This window comes from Monodelphis domestica, chromosome 2, assembly GCF_027887165.1.
Source record: "Monodelphis domestica isolate mMonDom1 chromosome 2, mMonDom1.pri, whole genome shotgun sequence".
NCBI lineage: Eukaryota > Metazoa > Chordata > Mammalia > Didelphimorphia > Didelphidae > Monodelphis > Monodelphis domestica.
Genome location: NC_077228.1, coordinates 532,675,222 through 532,691,414, shown reverse-complemented (window position 1 = coordinate 532,691,414; position 16,193 = coordinate 532,675,222). Strand labels below are relative to the sequence as shown.

At 46.6% G+C, this 16,193-nt stretch overlaps 1 protein-coding gene across 3 annotated transcripts in view; it reads right to left on the bottom strand.

Annotated features, from left to right (window-relative positions):
• Window positions 1-16,193, bottom strand: part of INPP5D (inositol polyphosphate-5-phosphatase D) — a 117,480-nt gene that overhangs the window by 15,014 nt on the left and 86,273 nt on the right. For all 3 annotated transcript variants that reach the window (XM_007485827.3, XM_007485829.3, XM_007485828.3), the window contains 3 exons: window positions 11,955-12,068; window positions 9,586-9,668; window positions 6,108-6,195 (listed from right to left, as the gene is read on the bottom strand). In XM_007485827.3, coding sequence (XP_007485889.2) covers window positions 6,108-6,195; window positions 9,586-9,668; window positions 11,955-12,068 — 285 coding nt within the window. The remainder of the gene's footprint in view (window positions 1-6,107; window positions 6,196-9,585; window positions 9,669-11,954; window positions 12,069-16,193) is intronic.

Sequence of the window (16,193 nt, the reverse complement as noted above, 5' to 3'; positions counted from 1 at the left end):
GGCAGAAGAGTGGTAAGGGCTAGGCAATAGGGGTTAAGTGACTTGCCCAGGGTCACACAGCTGGGAAGTGTCTGAGGTCACATTTGAACCCAGGACCTCCCATCTCTGGGCCTGGCTCTCAATGCACCAAGCCACCCAGCTGCCCCCCATATTGATTCTTTTTAATCAGGGCTTCAATAGCCATCTCATTCTAGATGTTCCTTGGCATCAGAGTCCTGTTCATTGGCCTGTTTTCAGACTCTAGTCCTAGCCCTCTTTTGCAAACCAAGATGAGTGCCCTTCCCCAGTACTTTGCCACTCTCCCAGGTTCCACACTCTTCCTGATCCCGTGGGCAGTGGCTCAGCAGTCATGCCCCACAGCTCCTTTGGAATTGAAGGATGGGCTTCACCTGAGTCAGGTCCCTTGAAATCCTGCAGGTAGTCCATTCTTCTCAGGGGGTCCAGCACACAGAGAAAGTGAAGCTGGATGTGGGAGGAGTGGGTTGAAGATACTAATAGCAGACAATTATCTGGTACTTAGAGGTTCACAAAAAGCTTTCCCTGCCGTCTCTCATTTGGGCCTCTCTGAGGGAGGTACTAGGAGTATTATTAGCCTTGTTCTTAGATGGGAGAACTGAGGATCAGAGAACTAAAGGCTGTACCTGGGTCACACAGTTAGCCAGTGGCAATGCTGTGACTCAAGCCCAATATTTGTGACTAAGTCCAGCAAGCTCTGCTCTCCACTTCCCCGTGGTCCATCACCATGGTTACCGGGTTATTTATGGCTCCCAGAGCTTCTGTAGCACTTCATTACCAACCTCTTTCCTCACCACAAGCCTCAGAGCCAAGCAGGGCAAGCTTTAGCATCCTCCTTTTACAGATGAGGAAACCAAGGTTTGGAGAGGCAAAGCCACAGCAAGGAAGGCTTAGAGCCAAGGCCTGAGGCCAGCTCCTCCATACTCCAAATCCAGGTCCCTTTTCAAAGCTTTGTACTGACATTTAAAAATAAGAAACAGAAGAAACAAGAGAGGATCCCAGCAAGAGAGAGCTGAGACTTAACTCTGAAGACCAGAATGCTAAGTTCACTTTCCCCCATTAGGCTGCAAGTTCCCTGGGGGCAGAACTGTTCTGTCTTTCTTAGTATCCCCAGCTTTTAGCCGGCACACAGTAAATGCTTGATGAGTGTTTGTTGACTAAATGGAATGCGGAGATGCAGAGAGTTAGCTCCTGAACTGGTCACTGACAGAATCAACCAAATGGGCAGAGAATGGGACAGAGAATCCACAATGGACAGCTCCCATTTCTAAATGCTTTAGGGCTGGCTATAGGGAAGACCTCTCTTCTATCAGCCTCATTAGGCACAAAGGTCATTCCTGACTCTAGCTGATCATCTCCTTTGGGTAATCCAACCACCATTATTTCCCTACTCCAGCTACCCCCCCCCAACTGTTTCCCCCTCAGTCATCTCGTCCTCATCCTTGAGCTTTGGCAAGCAGGAAAGCCAGACACGAGCGGATGGAAAGTGAAGTAGTGACTAGATTTGAAGCCAGAAGACTTGGGTAGAAGCCTTGGCTATAATTCCCTACCCAGCTCCCCCGGAGGCTCTTCTAGACCTTGGCTGCCCAATAGGCATGGCCAAACACAAGACACCCATAACCAACGATCTCTTATTGCCACATCTGGTGCTCTTTTCTTAGTGTTTGCCCTTTTCCATGATTCTGCAGCATCTAATAATGTTGATTGCTCTCTCCTGGATTCTTTCTCTTCTTTGGCTTTTTGTGAAACCACCATCTTGGTTTTACTCCTGCTTCTCTGACTGCTCCTTTTCAGTCTCTGTTGCTGTTTCATCATCCAGATCACACATCCGAACCCTGAGTGTGTTGTGTGTATCTCAAGAGCCGGTCCTCCTCCTCCATCACCTCTCTTGCTTGGTAAGCTAATCAGCTTCTATGAGCTTCATGACCATTTGTCTGTTGATTATATCCAGAGTTCTAGATCCATCCATCGTCTTTCTCCTAAGCTCTAATCCCATATCACCTATTGGGCATTATAGATTGGAGGTACCAAAGACATGTCCATAACAGAGCTCATGGCCTTCCCACCCTCCCTTTCACTTCCTTAGGTCTCTTGAGGGAGACACTGTCCTCCAAATCTCAGGTTTGTAACCACAGCATCATCTTCATCCTCACTACTGTAAGGGTAAAAAGAAGGGAGAGAAAAGGGGTGCTAGGAGAGACAAGTCTGCCTACTCGAGCCCCAGCAAAAGGCACCCCCCCACTCCAGTCCAGTGTGGGATCAGCCCATTTATAGGCCAACCCAAGCCAGGACATAAGAAAAGGGAACCCTGGGAAGAGTAGAGAATGCTGGGGGATGAAGTCCCCTGGGGTACAACATTTTAAAGCACACATTCCCCCACTGGGAGACCAGTTTCCCCAGTGGATCATTTTCAACATAACCAACTTATAGCTCTAAAGATTTTTAACTAAAGGTACATACAGTATTGCAACTTCTAAGGAGAAATTACAATAATTTGGTGATAAGAGGGAAAGAAAGAGAAAAAGAGCCAAAGACATATCTAGTCAGTTGCCAGATGCTACATTTCTAACTTTATTACATCTCTGCTTTCCACCTTCTTCTGTCTATTTATACAGCAAAGGCCCTAATTCAGGCTTTAATCGCCTCTGCTCTGGACAACTGCAGCAGCCCTTTATCTGGTCTTTCTGCCTTAAATCTCCCCATTCTCTCACCATCCTTCCATAGGGCTTCTAAAGTGGTTTTCCTAAAGTCCATTTCTGAACAAGTCACTCTCATACTCTACAAACTGCAGTGGCTCCCTATTGCCTTCAGATTCAACTGTAAACTGCTGATTTGGTTTTCAAAGGCCTAAGGGGAACTGATCCCCACCCAACCCCTCTTTTTGCTGACTGGCCTTTTTCTGTTCTTAGACCTGACATCTCATATCCTTTGTATAAGCCTGAAAAGCACTCCCTCATTCCTTCAGTATCTAAGAAAGCCTGGTTTCCTTCAAATACCAGCTCAGGCACTACTTCAGTATTTTTGAGACCTTTGAGACCCCCTACCAGCTACTTCAATAAGTGCTCCTCTGTTTGAACGCCTTTCTCCTGCCCCCTGGGGGAGGGAATGGGTGCAAGTGTCCCCCTCCTCCTTCTAGACAGGCCAGGGAAGTTCAGTCATTGAAAAGCATGTCCAGAGCTATCCATTTATCTCAATTTTGCATCTGGTTTGTATATAATTCATATATGCTTATATGATTATAATAGTCAAGTCATAGAGTATTTATTGGGGGTAGCTAGTTGGCTCAAGTCTAGAGATAGGAGCTTCTGGGTTCAAAACTGACCTCAGACACTTTCTAGCTGTGTGACCCTGGGCAAGTCACTTGACCCCTATTGCCTAGCCCTTACTGCTCTTCTGCCTTGGAACCAAACCACAGTATTGGTTCCAAGATGGAAGGTAAGACTTTTAAAGAAAAAAAGAAAATGAATAATATGGAAATATGTTTTGCATTATTATATATATAACCCAGATTGAATTGTTCATCAGCTCCAGGAGCAGGGAGGGAAGAAAGGCAGGAGACAATTTGGATCATATTAAAATAAAAAAAAAATAAAAGAATTAAGTGGGATCAGGAAAGGCTTCTTGTGGAAGATGGGATTTTAGGTGGGGCTTGGAGGAAGCCAGGAGATGGAGAGAAGCAGCATTTCCAGGCAGAGGGAGTTGGGAGATGGAGTTTATTGTGCCAGGAACAAAGGAGGCTCTAGAATGTCTTTAACAGAAGAGAAGCTTCCTGAGGGCAGGGAAGGCCATTTTTTGATTGTATCTCAAGTCTCTCCCACAGAATAGGCTCTTAATAAATTATTACCCGACTGGCTGGCTCTGGACATGCTTTTCAATGACTGAACTTCCCTGGCCTGTCTAGAAGGAGGAGGGGGACACTTGCACCCATTCCCTCCCCCAGGGGGCAGGAGAAAGGCGTTCAAACAGAGGAGCACTTATTGAAGGCTCAGGAGAGAATCCTCTGCAAACCTCAAAGCCCCAAATAAATGTCAGCTGCTATTCTTATCTAAGCAGAGGAAGGGGAGGATTCTGACAGCAGGGTTTTTCCCTGACTGCAGGGTACAAGGCAGAAAGGGAGGCTGGGGAGGAGGTGCCCAAGCAGCATGTGAAGCCTGGGGATAACAGAGACAGAAGGCTGGCTCCTGAGCTTCAGAACATGCCCCTTCTGGGTGAGGGTCCAGGGGGCACTGCAGGGCTGCTGAGATGTTCTGGGTGGTCCCACCTTGGGGTGGCCTCTGCTCCTCACAGAAAACGAGAGCCCCTTCTCTGTTCCAGTCCCAGGTGGACAAGGACACATTTCTGATTGAGGTTACAGATCAGATAAACCACACAGGCCCCTAGGGCGGAGGCTGTCACACCTCTGCAGTTCAGAGAGCCTGCCAGTCATCTCCAGAGGAATACTGGCTGACGCAGAGCACTTTACAGACGTGATCTCATTTGAACCACACGACAGTCTGGGGGAGGGGGAGGTTCGTGGAACTGCAGGGCTTAAGCTGGAGAGGACCTTAGAGTCTCCTTACCTTCTCTTTTAGTATCAACTCTAAGACAAAAGATTGGCAAGGGCTAGCCAAGTGGGGTTAAGTGACTCGCCCAGGATCACACAGCTAGGACATGTCTGAGGCCATATTTGAACCCAGAACTTCCCATCTCTAGGCCTGGCTCTCAATCCGCTGAGCCACCTGTCTGCCTCTAACACCCTCATTGTACAGATGAGGTACAAAGCAGTTGAATGACATACTCAGGGTCATACAGTAGGTGTCTGACGTAGGATCTGAATCCAAGTCACCCTCCTGTCTAAATTCTGCCCTCTTACCACTCCAACACTACCTCTCAAAGGGATTCAAACCTAGATCTCTTGTTTACCAGACAGGTGGCTCCTGTGACTTTTTTATCAGTGTCTGGGAAAGACTCAAACAAAACCCCTTGGACTTGTAGTTAGCCAGGATGGTAGATTTAGAGATGGAGGGGACCTTCTGGGCCTCTAGTCTAATCTCCTCATTTTATAGATCTGAGACCTGGGCATAATGTCAAGGGACTTGCCTAAGGTCACCCAGGGAGGACATTTCAGAGACAGGGATTCAAAAGCCCCCGAGTTCAAATCTTGCCTTTTCCTTCTACTACTTTTGTAACCTTGATCAAGGAGATTCTATACATGCATTGGACCATGCGATCTCTAAGGAGCTTCCAACTTGTATCCTCTGACTTTCTGAACTTAAGTAAAAGGGATAGAGAATAGCAACCAAAGAGAAAGGGTTTACATATGCAGTGTAGTATAGGGGAAAACTCTGCTGCCTCCTCCAGGGTCCTGTGAAGATGGGATTAACTCTCCCTTTGCCTACTTTTAGATTTAACCACCAGAAGCGGATATACTCCCACTTTACGCTTAAGTGGGGAAAGGTCTGCAACCTGAGTGCTAAAGTGGGTGTCAGCTCAGAAAGAACTGACTTAGGACCAGGCAGTCCCAAGAAAATTTAAAAACTACAATTGGTCCCTGTAAAGCAGGGGGAAGGCACAGGAAGTGACAAAAAGGGTCTTTAAAAGTGATTGCAACTTCATGTGAGGTTGTTTGAGCTCTTTTGAGGTTGTGAAGGCTGGTGGAGGATCATTTGGTGAGACTGCTCTTTCCTTTGGATTGGTGAGTGGAAAAAGCTGACCTTCCTTTCCTGACTTCTGGAGAGATTAACTCCCTCTTGGAGGCTGCATGGGTGATACCTCCAGTTGGGCTTCTGGAGCCCCACTGTAGCAGATATTTAGCTCATTAAGCTACATTCCTTACTCTACCCTCTTTCTCATTTCTCTACCTTACTCTTTTCTTCTATTTTGTAAATAAAAGTACTATAAAGTCATTTTGACTTGAGATATATTCATTTCGGCAACCACATTTCTCTTATATTTAGTTCAACCTTAATTTTTAACCCTTATAGTCCAAAGACCACCAAAGGGTGAGGAAGAGTGTGGCGAAGTGGCAAAGGGTATGTCTCCTCCACAAAGACAGATCCCAGCCTCCCAAGTGGCACCTCACCTCCTAGACCACCTTCCTTGTGGTCACTCACCATAGGATTCATCACTGTCTGAAGACTTGATGCTGATGAGGATGTGCTGGTCCAACAGGTACTCTGGGTCAGAAATAATGGGGGTCAACTGCAAGCAAAGACAAGTGGACAGGATAAGTCTGAGGAGGAAGGGGCAGAGCCATGAGGCTTTCCCACAGAGTTCTGACTATCCATGAGAACTAGAATCCTCCACTCCCTCACTCCTGGGCAGTAGCAAGGGCCTCCTGCTGAGAGTTTCCAGGTGGAAGAGCTGATGGTGGAATACAAAAGAAAAAATCTGGATTTGGAATCAGAGATGGTGGTTCTGTCAGTTGATTCCTATTTTTTGTGACCCCATTTGGGGGTTTTCTTGGCGAAGAGAATGGGGTTCTTTGTCATTTCCCTTTCCACCTCATTTGACAGAAGAGGAAACTGAGGCAGAGTTAAATGACTTGCCCAGGGACTCACGACTAGGAAGCATCTGAGTTCAGATTTGAACTCAGATCTTCCTGACCCCAGGTATAATGCACTATCCATTGTGCCACCCAGCTGCCTTGACTTCTAGTGTTTGCCAATTTCTGAGATGTAAATACTCCAACTGGAAAATTTAACAATTGGCTTTCTAGCAGTTTTGAGTTGTTTCTGGCACCCCCTGGCTGTGGGGAAATAGGTGGGGGGGGGTCTTTCCTTCATCACCTCATAACAGTCTCCTTTGGTCAGAAATGCTAGGGATTGGAGGGCTTTCGTATGGTTAGACTTGGACACAGTGCTGCATCTTGAACCTATTAGGTATTCTGTAACTGTTGGAATGGATTGAATTGAAAATTTACAGAAATGTATTGTAGCCTAGATGCGATGGGTACAGCTACGTCTCTCTGGGGCCCCGTCTGGTTCTTCCCATTGTGGCCGCTGGCTCGCCAGTTCTCCTGCCCCTTGAGTCTGGGACCTCCCTCCTGAACATCAGTGGCATTTGTCTAGTATTCACTTAAACGTGTGAGTGGCGCTTCCCCCCAGAGAATGTTATGTTCCCTGAGAAGATGGACCATTTCCTTTTACCTTGGCATCCCAGGCTCTTAGCACAGTGCCCAGAGGCCCATTGTAGCCAACAAATTCATGCTGAGCGTGACCTTACATGTATAAAGTGGAAGCCACATGTATAAGGCATAAGCACCGTGTATAACATAACTTACATGCACAACACACAACCACAAGAACAAGTGGTTCCTGTTGTCATGTTTACATGCAAAACACACATGTAACTCACATGTATAAATGTAATTCACATGTTATCATGCTATTTGCCTTCTCCACGGGTGAGAAAAGGGGCTGCAGGGAGGGAAAGAATTTGGTAATCAATTTTTAAAACGCTTAAAATAAATACATAACGAGTCAAATTCAGCTGAAAATGGAAGCCCGGAGAGGGATGGGCTGTGTGATCGCCCATCAAAGTGGTGGCCTCAGAGCTTCGCAGAAGGGCCTGGGCTTAGTGGAAGACGACGACATTCCTGCTCTGCCCCCAGGGATCACAGCGGGCACTAACTGAAGTGGCGAGGGAAGGAGAATTCGGGTCTCAGCAAACGCCTCTAAAACCCAGCTCCCGGCTGTGCCATCGGCCTGTGTGGGCTGGAAGGACAGCCCGACGGGAGGGTCTGTGGACTAGCTCAGGCTGAGCTTTAAAAACGTGCATAGCTACACTCTTGGGGTTCTTGGAAGTTTGCCTGGAATCTACCCACAAATACCCATTTGTAATTAAAAGCTTACTCTGTGGGCAGCTAGGTGGCGCTGTGAATAGAGTCAGTAAGGCTCCTACTTCCTGGGTTCAAATCTAACCTCAGCCCCTTAATAGCTGTGTGACTCTGAACAAGTCATTTAACTCTGTGGGCCTCAGTTTCCTCATCTGTAAAATGAGCTGGAGAGGGAAATGGCAAAGCACTCTAGTATTTCTGCCAAGAAAACCCCAAATGGGGCCCCAAAGAGTTGGCCGTGATTGAAATGACTGAACGACAACAAAGGTGTCCTTTGGTTCTCGGAGGAGATTCTGTGATGAAGAAACGTTGGCCGGATTGAGGTCTGAATTTGATTTCCTGGAACCCACCTCAGCCCAGAAACCACTCCGCCGGCCTGCTCGGGAGAGTCGGCCTCTCAGCGGAGGCAGGGGCTGACGGAGACGGCTCATTGGCCCAACCGCTTAGCTGAGCCGGCCTGTCCCTCAGCCTGCTAGGGCTGCGGGGAGGGGGCGCAAGTTCTCTTTGAAGCCTTCCTGGCTCCTTCCCCGGGCCCAGGAGAGCCGATCCGGAGCCACTTTCTCCTTTTGAACTTCGCCTCACTCCCACATTGCCAGGAAGGCGGAAGCAGCTCCATCTCCCTCCCCGCAAAGTAATCCCAAACTGACTAATCCCTGGCTCTGTGGCCCCCAAGGCGGGAGCAAAGGCTGCAAAGAGGACTGATTTAGCCCTGGAATGCCCAGTCCGAAGGTTTTCCATTCACACCCCACCTCTCCCTCCCCCCCATTTTACCCTTATAAGGGCCACATTTTCCGCTTACTTTCAACTCCCAAACAAGACTCAGGCAGCCTTCTCTAGCCTTCCCTTTCAGCCAAGTCTAGGGGGAAGAGCCTCAGCCAGGGAGGCAGGGGGATTCGAGCCTGCATTCTTGTTTGGAACTACCTTTGTACTGACAAAGCCCTTTCTCTCACTGGTCTCTGTCCTCATCTAGAAACTGAGTGATTGCTTAAGATCTATTCTAAACTCTCCTCCCTGTCTGTCTGTCTGTCTGTCCTCCCTTTCCCTCCCCCTCTCCCTCTCCCCTCTTTCCTTCACTCTCTCCCTCTCTCCCCCTCTCCTCCCCTCTTTCCTTCTCTCTCTGACTCCTTCCCTCTCTCTCTGACTCCCTCCCTCTCTCTCTTCTCTCTCCTTCTCCCTCCCCCGTCTCTCTCCCTTTTTCTCTCCCCTTCTCCCTCTCCCCTCTCTTTTCTTTTTCTCTCCCTCTCCCTCCTTCCCTCTCTCCTCCCTCTCCTTCTCCCTCTCTTCCTCTCACCCTCCCACCCTCTCTCCCCTTCCTTTGCCCCCTCTTAGTGGAGTCAGGAAAACTCTACTTCCTGAGTTTGAATCCAGCCTCAGGCACTTAATAGCTGTGTGACCCTGAGCAAGTCATTTAACATTGCTTGCTTTATTTTCCTCATCAGTAAAATGAGCTGGAGAAGGAAATGGGAAACCACCCCAGTACCTTTGTCACGAAAACTCCAACTGGGGCCACAAAGAGTTGGACACAACGGAAAAATTAGTGAACAACATCAGCCTCATGGCTCCAAGTCCCTCTTGGTGTCACTTAATTTCCATGAGCTCATGAGCTAATGGCCTACAGGTGTGGCCCCACAGAGTACCTTGAATGTGGGGTCACTGGCTTTTGGGGACCCCATTCTCCAAATGGTCCATGTTTACTCTATCCGATTTCATCCTGTTCTGCCAAATGAAGACGCCTCCCTCCCCCTGCCAGTCACCTTTGGAAGGTCATCAGCAAACTTCACCACCAGCTCCCCTTCAGTGCCTTCCTCATTTTCTCCTTCCTGGCTCTTCACAAAACCTGGGAAGAAGAGAGGCAGGGTGAGGACCTGGCAAGCAACACTCCCCACCAGGCACTGTGTCTGACTATGTCAGGATGCATTTCTTTGGAGGGGTGGGGGTGGGGGGAATCTGAGGCGCTGCCCTTCTGGCCCTATTCCCATGGGGACTCAGTTGGGAGCTCTTCAACAAGGACCATCTGATTATTTTTAGGAAATCGATTCTCCCTCCTCCCCTTCCCCCACTTCTCAACAAAACTGCCTCTGGAGGAATCATCACATCCATGGACAAGATATGAGGAACATGACAGCCAGCTCTTCCCACAGCCACTCAATATAGCACCCTTTGGAAATTCTAATTTAAGCCTCCTAATATGCCGTTTCCATAGTAATCTATGCAAATGTCTATATACTTTATTAAAGTGTGCCCGCACCCGCACATGTACACGCAACCACATTGTTTTTATAGCTCTCTTTGACATAGTGGTGGGCCAGGGGCCATGAGCTCTGAGCAGGGAAATGACGTTGGAGGGGATGGTCATTTAGCTCACTGGGAGGATGGAGGACCAGCTGAAGCCCACAGGGAGGGAGCAGGGAGATTTTCAGGCCTGGCACTCTCTCCAGATGGGCCAGCTTTAGTGTTGGCAGCACAGATGTGCAACCCCCTCCCCACGAGCACTCTCACACATCCCTTTGGGAAATATCTCAGCTCAGCACCTCTGAACACACCCTTTTTCTCTGGGGAAGCTTCTTTCCTTCCTTCTGTCCATCATTGGAATTTCCCCCTCCTTCCCTCCTTCCTTCTATTCTTTCTTCCTACCTTCCTCCATTCCTCCCTCCCTTCCTTCTTCTATTCTTTCTTCCTTCCTTCCCTACTTCCCTCCTTCCTTCTATTCTTTCTTCCTTCCTTCCTCCATTCCTCCCTCCCTTCCTTCTTCTGTTCTTTCTTCCTTCCATCCTTCCTTTCCTTTCTTCAATTCTTTCTTCCTTCCCTTCCTCCTTCCTTCCTTCCTTCCTTCCTTCCTTCCTTCCTTCCTTCCTTCCTTCCCTTCCTTCTATCCTTCCTTCTATTCTTTCTTCCTTCCTTCCTCCATTCCTCCCTTCCTTTTTCTATTCTTTCTTCCTTCCATCCCTCCTTTCCTTTCTTCAATTCTTTCTTCCTTCCCTTCCTCTTTCCTTCCTTCCTTCCTTCCTTCCTTCCTTCCTTCCTTCCTTCCTTCCTTCCTTCCTTCCTTCCTTCCTTCCTTCCTTCCTTCCTTCCTTCCTTCCTTCCTTCCTTCCTTTCTTCCTTCCTTCCTTCCTTCCTTCCTTCTTTCCTTCCTTCCTTCCTTCCTTCCTTCCTTCCTTCCTTCCTTCCTTCCTTCCTTCCTTCCTTCCTTCCTTCCTTCCTTCCTTCCTTCCTTCCTTCCTTCCTTCCTTCCTTCCTTCCTTCCTTCCTTCCTCATCCCCCCCCCCCCAATGAACAGAATTGGAAACCATACTGTTCTACTCTTCCTAATGAAACAGCCTCAGATGGGAATGGCTAGAAATGCCCCCACCCCACCCCCAGGTGTTTCCCCACACGGATTTCTTCAGATGTTAAGAGCTGAAGGGAGAAGGCGGTACCCATGGGTAGGTGTGTGGCTTGGGATCAGCCCACGCCAGAAGTGTATTCTGATGCTGCTGGCAAGGCCACAGAGTAACCCTTTTCTTAGTTTGTCCAGGAAAAGGGAGGCTGAGAGGGAGAGGCTGGCCCCGGCCCTCTGCTATTTGGAATTGCACTCTTCTGATCCCCAGAAACCACTTGAAGCTCCACTTGGTGCATCTGCCCTGTGGGGGGGGTGGTGGTGGTGGTGGGGGCTAATCTTTTTGGTGCTTTTAGCAATCTGGTGAAAACTCTGAAGCCCTTCTCAGAACAATTTTTTCAAATGCACAACATAAATAGGTGAGGCTACATCCTGAGATAGTAACCCAGATCAGTCCCAGAACTCTCCACCCCCCTAAGAGCCCCTGCCCAAGGGGAGAGAGCCCCCTCCCCCACTCTGAGAGCTAGAGAAGCGGAGTCACCCTTGGAATGAGAGGCCCCCAGAGATCATGCCATGATTAGCTAGCTCTTCCCCCTGCAAAAACAAGGCTCTTCCATGTGAGGGCAGCGTCGGAAGGTATCTCCTGGAGGCCACAGTGATTTCTAAATCGGATCAAACAGCCTAGAACCCCAGCATCAATGGAGGCTACCAGCTAGCTTCGGCTAGGAGCCAACCACTTTCCCCCCAACTCTCTGCTTCTCGGAGGGAGGAGAGATGCCTGGAGGGAAGTGGCGATGCCCTTACTTTCTAGGCAGCTGGAATGGAACTCCAGGTAGAATTTTGTCTGTGACTTTGTCTTCAAGGTGGCATAGCAGTTCAGAAACTCGATTTGTCCTTGAGAGTCCACATTCCCGGGACCTAGAAGTGGAGAGAAGGCAGTCCAAGCAAACTCCATTGAGTGCCTACCATGGACCAGGCACCAGGCCAAGTACTAGAGACACAAAGACAAAGGAACCAACATGGACTCCCAAGGAGCTTCCACTGCCCAGAGAAGTTAGAGTAAGTGTAACCCCCTGGCCAGGGCTCCACATCCAGGAGTGGTTTAATTCCATTAAGTATTGAGAGGCAAATTTCATTGAATTTAGGAACAGAAAGGACCTAGACATCAAAAAATCTGGGAAGTGTCTGAGGTGAGATTTGAATCCAGGACCTCCCATCTCTAGGTTTGGTTCTCAATCCATTGAGCCAACCAGCTGCCCCCTTAACTAAATTATTTGTGCCATTCTTCTGCCTTGGAACCCATGATTAATATCTATTCTAAAACAGAAAGCAAGGGTTTTCAAAAACAAAAAGAAAAAACCCAATGCAGCTGTGTAAGTGGCTTATGGATAGAGCAATGGACTCGAGTTCAAACCCTGCCTCCATGACACTGGACAGGTCACTTTAGTCTATCTGCTTCAATTTCCTGACCTGTAAAAATGAGTCATAATAGTACCTACCTCCTAGGGCTGTTGTGAGAATAAAATGAGATAGAATTTGACATTGTACTAGAAACACTAGCAGTAGCAATTAGAGAAGATAAAGAAATTGAAGGCATCAGAATAGGCAAGGAGGAGACCAAGTTATCACTCTTTGCGGATGACATGATGGTCTACTTAAAGAATCCTAGAGATTCAACCAAAAAGCTAATTGAAATAATCAACAACTTTAGCAAAGTTGCAGGATACAAAATAAACCCACATAAGTCATCAGCTTTTCTATATATCTCCAACACAGCTCAGCAGCAAGAACTAGAAAGAGAAATCCCATTCAAAATCACCTTAGACAAAATAAAATACCTAGGAATCTATCTCCCAAGACAAACACAGGAACTATATGAACACAACTACAAAACACTCGCCACACAACTAAAACTAGACTTGAACAATTGGAAAAACATTAACTGCTCATGGATAGGACGAGCCAATATAATAAAAATGACCATCCTACCCAAACTTATTTATCTATTTAGTGCCATACCCATTGAACTACCAAAATACTTCTTCACTGATTTAGAAAAAACCATAACAAAGTTCATTTGGAAGAACAAAAGATCAAGGATATCCAGGGAAATAATGAAAAAAAACACATATGATGGGGGCCTTGCAGTCCCAGACCTCAAACTATATTACAAAGCAGCAGTCATCAAAACAATTTGGTACTGGCTAAGAAACAGAAAGGAAGATCAGTGGAATAGACTGGGGGAAAACGACCTCAGCAAGACAGTATACGATAAACCCAAAGATCCCAGCTTTTGGGACAAAAATCCACTATTCGATAAAAACTGCTGGGAAAATTGGAAGACAGTGTGGGAGAGACTAGGAATAGATCAACACCTCACACCCTACACCAAGATAAATTCAAAATGGGTGAGTGACTTAAACATAAAGAAGGAAACCATAAGTAAATTGGGTAAACACAGAATAGTATACATGTCAGACCTTTGGGAGGGGAAAGGCTTTAAAACTAAGCAAGATATAGAAAGAATCACAAAATGTAAAATAAATAATTTTGACTACATCAAACTAAAAAGCTTTTGTACAAACAAAACCAATATAACTAAAATCAGAAGGGAAACAACAAATTGGGAAAAAATCTTCATAGAAACCTCTGACAAAGGTTTAATTACTCATATTTATAATGAGCTAAATCAATTGTACAAAAAATCAAGCCATTCTCCAATTGATAAATGGGCAAGGGAAATGGATAGGCAGTTCTCAGATAAAGAAATCAAAACTATTAACAAGCACATGAAGAAGTGTTCTAAATCTCTTATAATCAGAGAGATGCAAATCAAAACAACTCTGAGGTATCACCTCACACCTAGCAGATTGGCTAACATAACAGCAAAGGAAAGTAATGAATGCTGGAGGGGATGTGGCAAAGTAGGGACATTAATTCATTGCTGGTGGAGTTGCGAACTGATCCAACCATTCTGGAGGGCAATTTGGAACTATGCACAAAGGGCGACAAAAGAATATCTACCCTTTGACCCAGCCATAGCACTGCTGGGTCTGTACCCCAAAGAGATAATGGACACAAAGACTTGTACAAAAATATTCATAGCTGCGCTCTTTGTGGTGGCCCAAAACTGGAAAACGAGGGGATGCCCATCAATTGGGGAATGGCTGAACAAACTGTGGTATATGTTGGTGATGGAATACTATTGTGCTCAAAGGAATAATAAAGTGGAGAAGTTCCATGGAGACTGGAACAACCTCCAGGAAGTGATGCAGAGCGAGAGGAGCAGAACCAGGAGAACATTGTACACAGAGACTAATACACTGTGGTATAATCGAACGTAATGGACTTCTCCATTAGGGGCGGTGTAATGTCCCTGAACAACTTTCAGGGATCCAGGAGAAAAAAAACACCATTCATAAGCAAAGGATAAACTATGGGAGTGGAAACACCGAGAAAAAGCAACTGCCTGAATACAGAGGTTGAGGGGACATGACAGAGGATAGACTTTAAATGAACACTCTAATGCAAATACTATCAACAAAGCAATGGGTTCAAATCAAGAAAACATCTAATGCCCAGTGGACTTACGCGTCGGCTATGGGGGGTGGGGGGGAGGAAAAGAAAATGATCTATGTCTTTAACGAATAATGCTTGGAAATGATCAAATAAAATATATTAAAAAAAAAAAAAAGAATTGTCTATAAAAGCAGATTTGAGCTTGGATTGGTGACTGACCCTACTCCAACTGTTTGATGCCTTGGGGTGTCAATAAACTCCTTTTTGTCTTAAAAAAAAAATGAGATAGAATTTGTAAAGCATTTTTCAAACCATAAAATTCTATATAAATGGTAGCTATTATTATCATTAGCAATAAATGATAATAAATGAAAACCACTTAAAGGTAATTTAACTCCAAGTAAAGGAAAATCAATAATCAATCAATCAATCAATAAGCATTTGTTCATTGCTTGCTAGCTGCCAGGTCCTCTGCTGGAGAAGCTAAAACAAAAGATCACACAATCCCTGCTCTCAAGGGTGGTCCCAAAGAACAGCTAATGAAGCTCCTGCACGGGAGAGGAAGGGCACTAGGAGGGCAGAGTGGTGGATGGGATTTTTCTCTGGTTAACCGTTTTTCTTTGCATCAAAGGATGGTTTAATTCATAAAGGAAGCACAGTGTTTTCAGAAATGACTAAGATGGAAAGATAAAAGGCAAGAAGCCATTTGAAAAAGACAAGATCTCCTGTGATCAGATTCTGTCTCATACAAAGAATCTGAACCACAGTTTGAGCTCCTCCCAGTTCTGGTTCTCAAGGAGCTCGTGTCAAGGGGCACAAAGAGGGAGTCTGGTCAGGGAGTCTGGAAGGCCTGGGTCAATGTGGCAGTAACATAATAGGAGTTATGGTTGAGGAGGGGGTGGGGATGTCAGGCTAAAAAGGTTTCTTGCCAGATGAGGCTGTTCACATTCCAGGTCTCGCTCCCTGATTCTGGGATATTTCCTACTTCAAGTCAAGAAAGGGAGGTGGTCCTGGGTTCAAATGTGGCCTCAGCCACTTCCTAGATGTGTGACCCTGGACAAGCCACTTAAACCCCCATTGCCTAGCCCTTACCATTCTTCTGCCTTGGAGCCAATACACAGTATTGATTCTAAGACCGAAGGTGAGGGTTTAAAAAAAAAGGGGGGGGGAGGTGGTTGATGCTGACTTTGTGAATATCTGATGAAATGGCACATTAGGAGCTCGGTGGAACAGTGAGTAAGACACTGGCCTGGAGGCAGGAAGATCTGAGTTCAAATCCTACCTCATGCACCAACTAGTCATTTGGCCCCTAGCAAATCTCAGCCTCTGTGTGTGTCAGTTTCAGCACCTGTAAGATGAGGGGGCTGGACCCAATGGGTGCAAAGGTCCATTCCAGTTTAGGTCTATGGTCCGATGATCTTGATCCAAATTCCAAATGCTGACACTTGCTACCTGCGCTCTCTGATTTCCTCTCTCTGAGCTGCAGCTTCCTCTGGAGGTTGGACTAAATGATCCAAACATTCC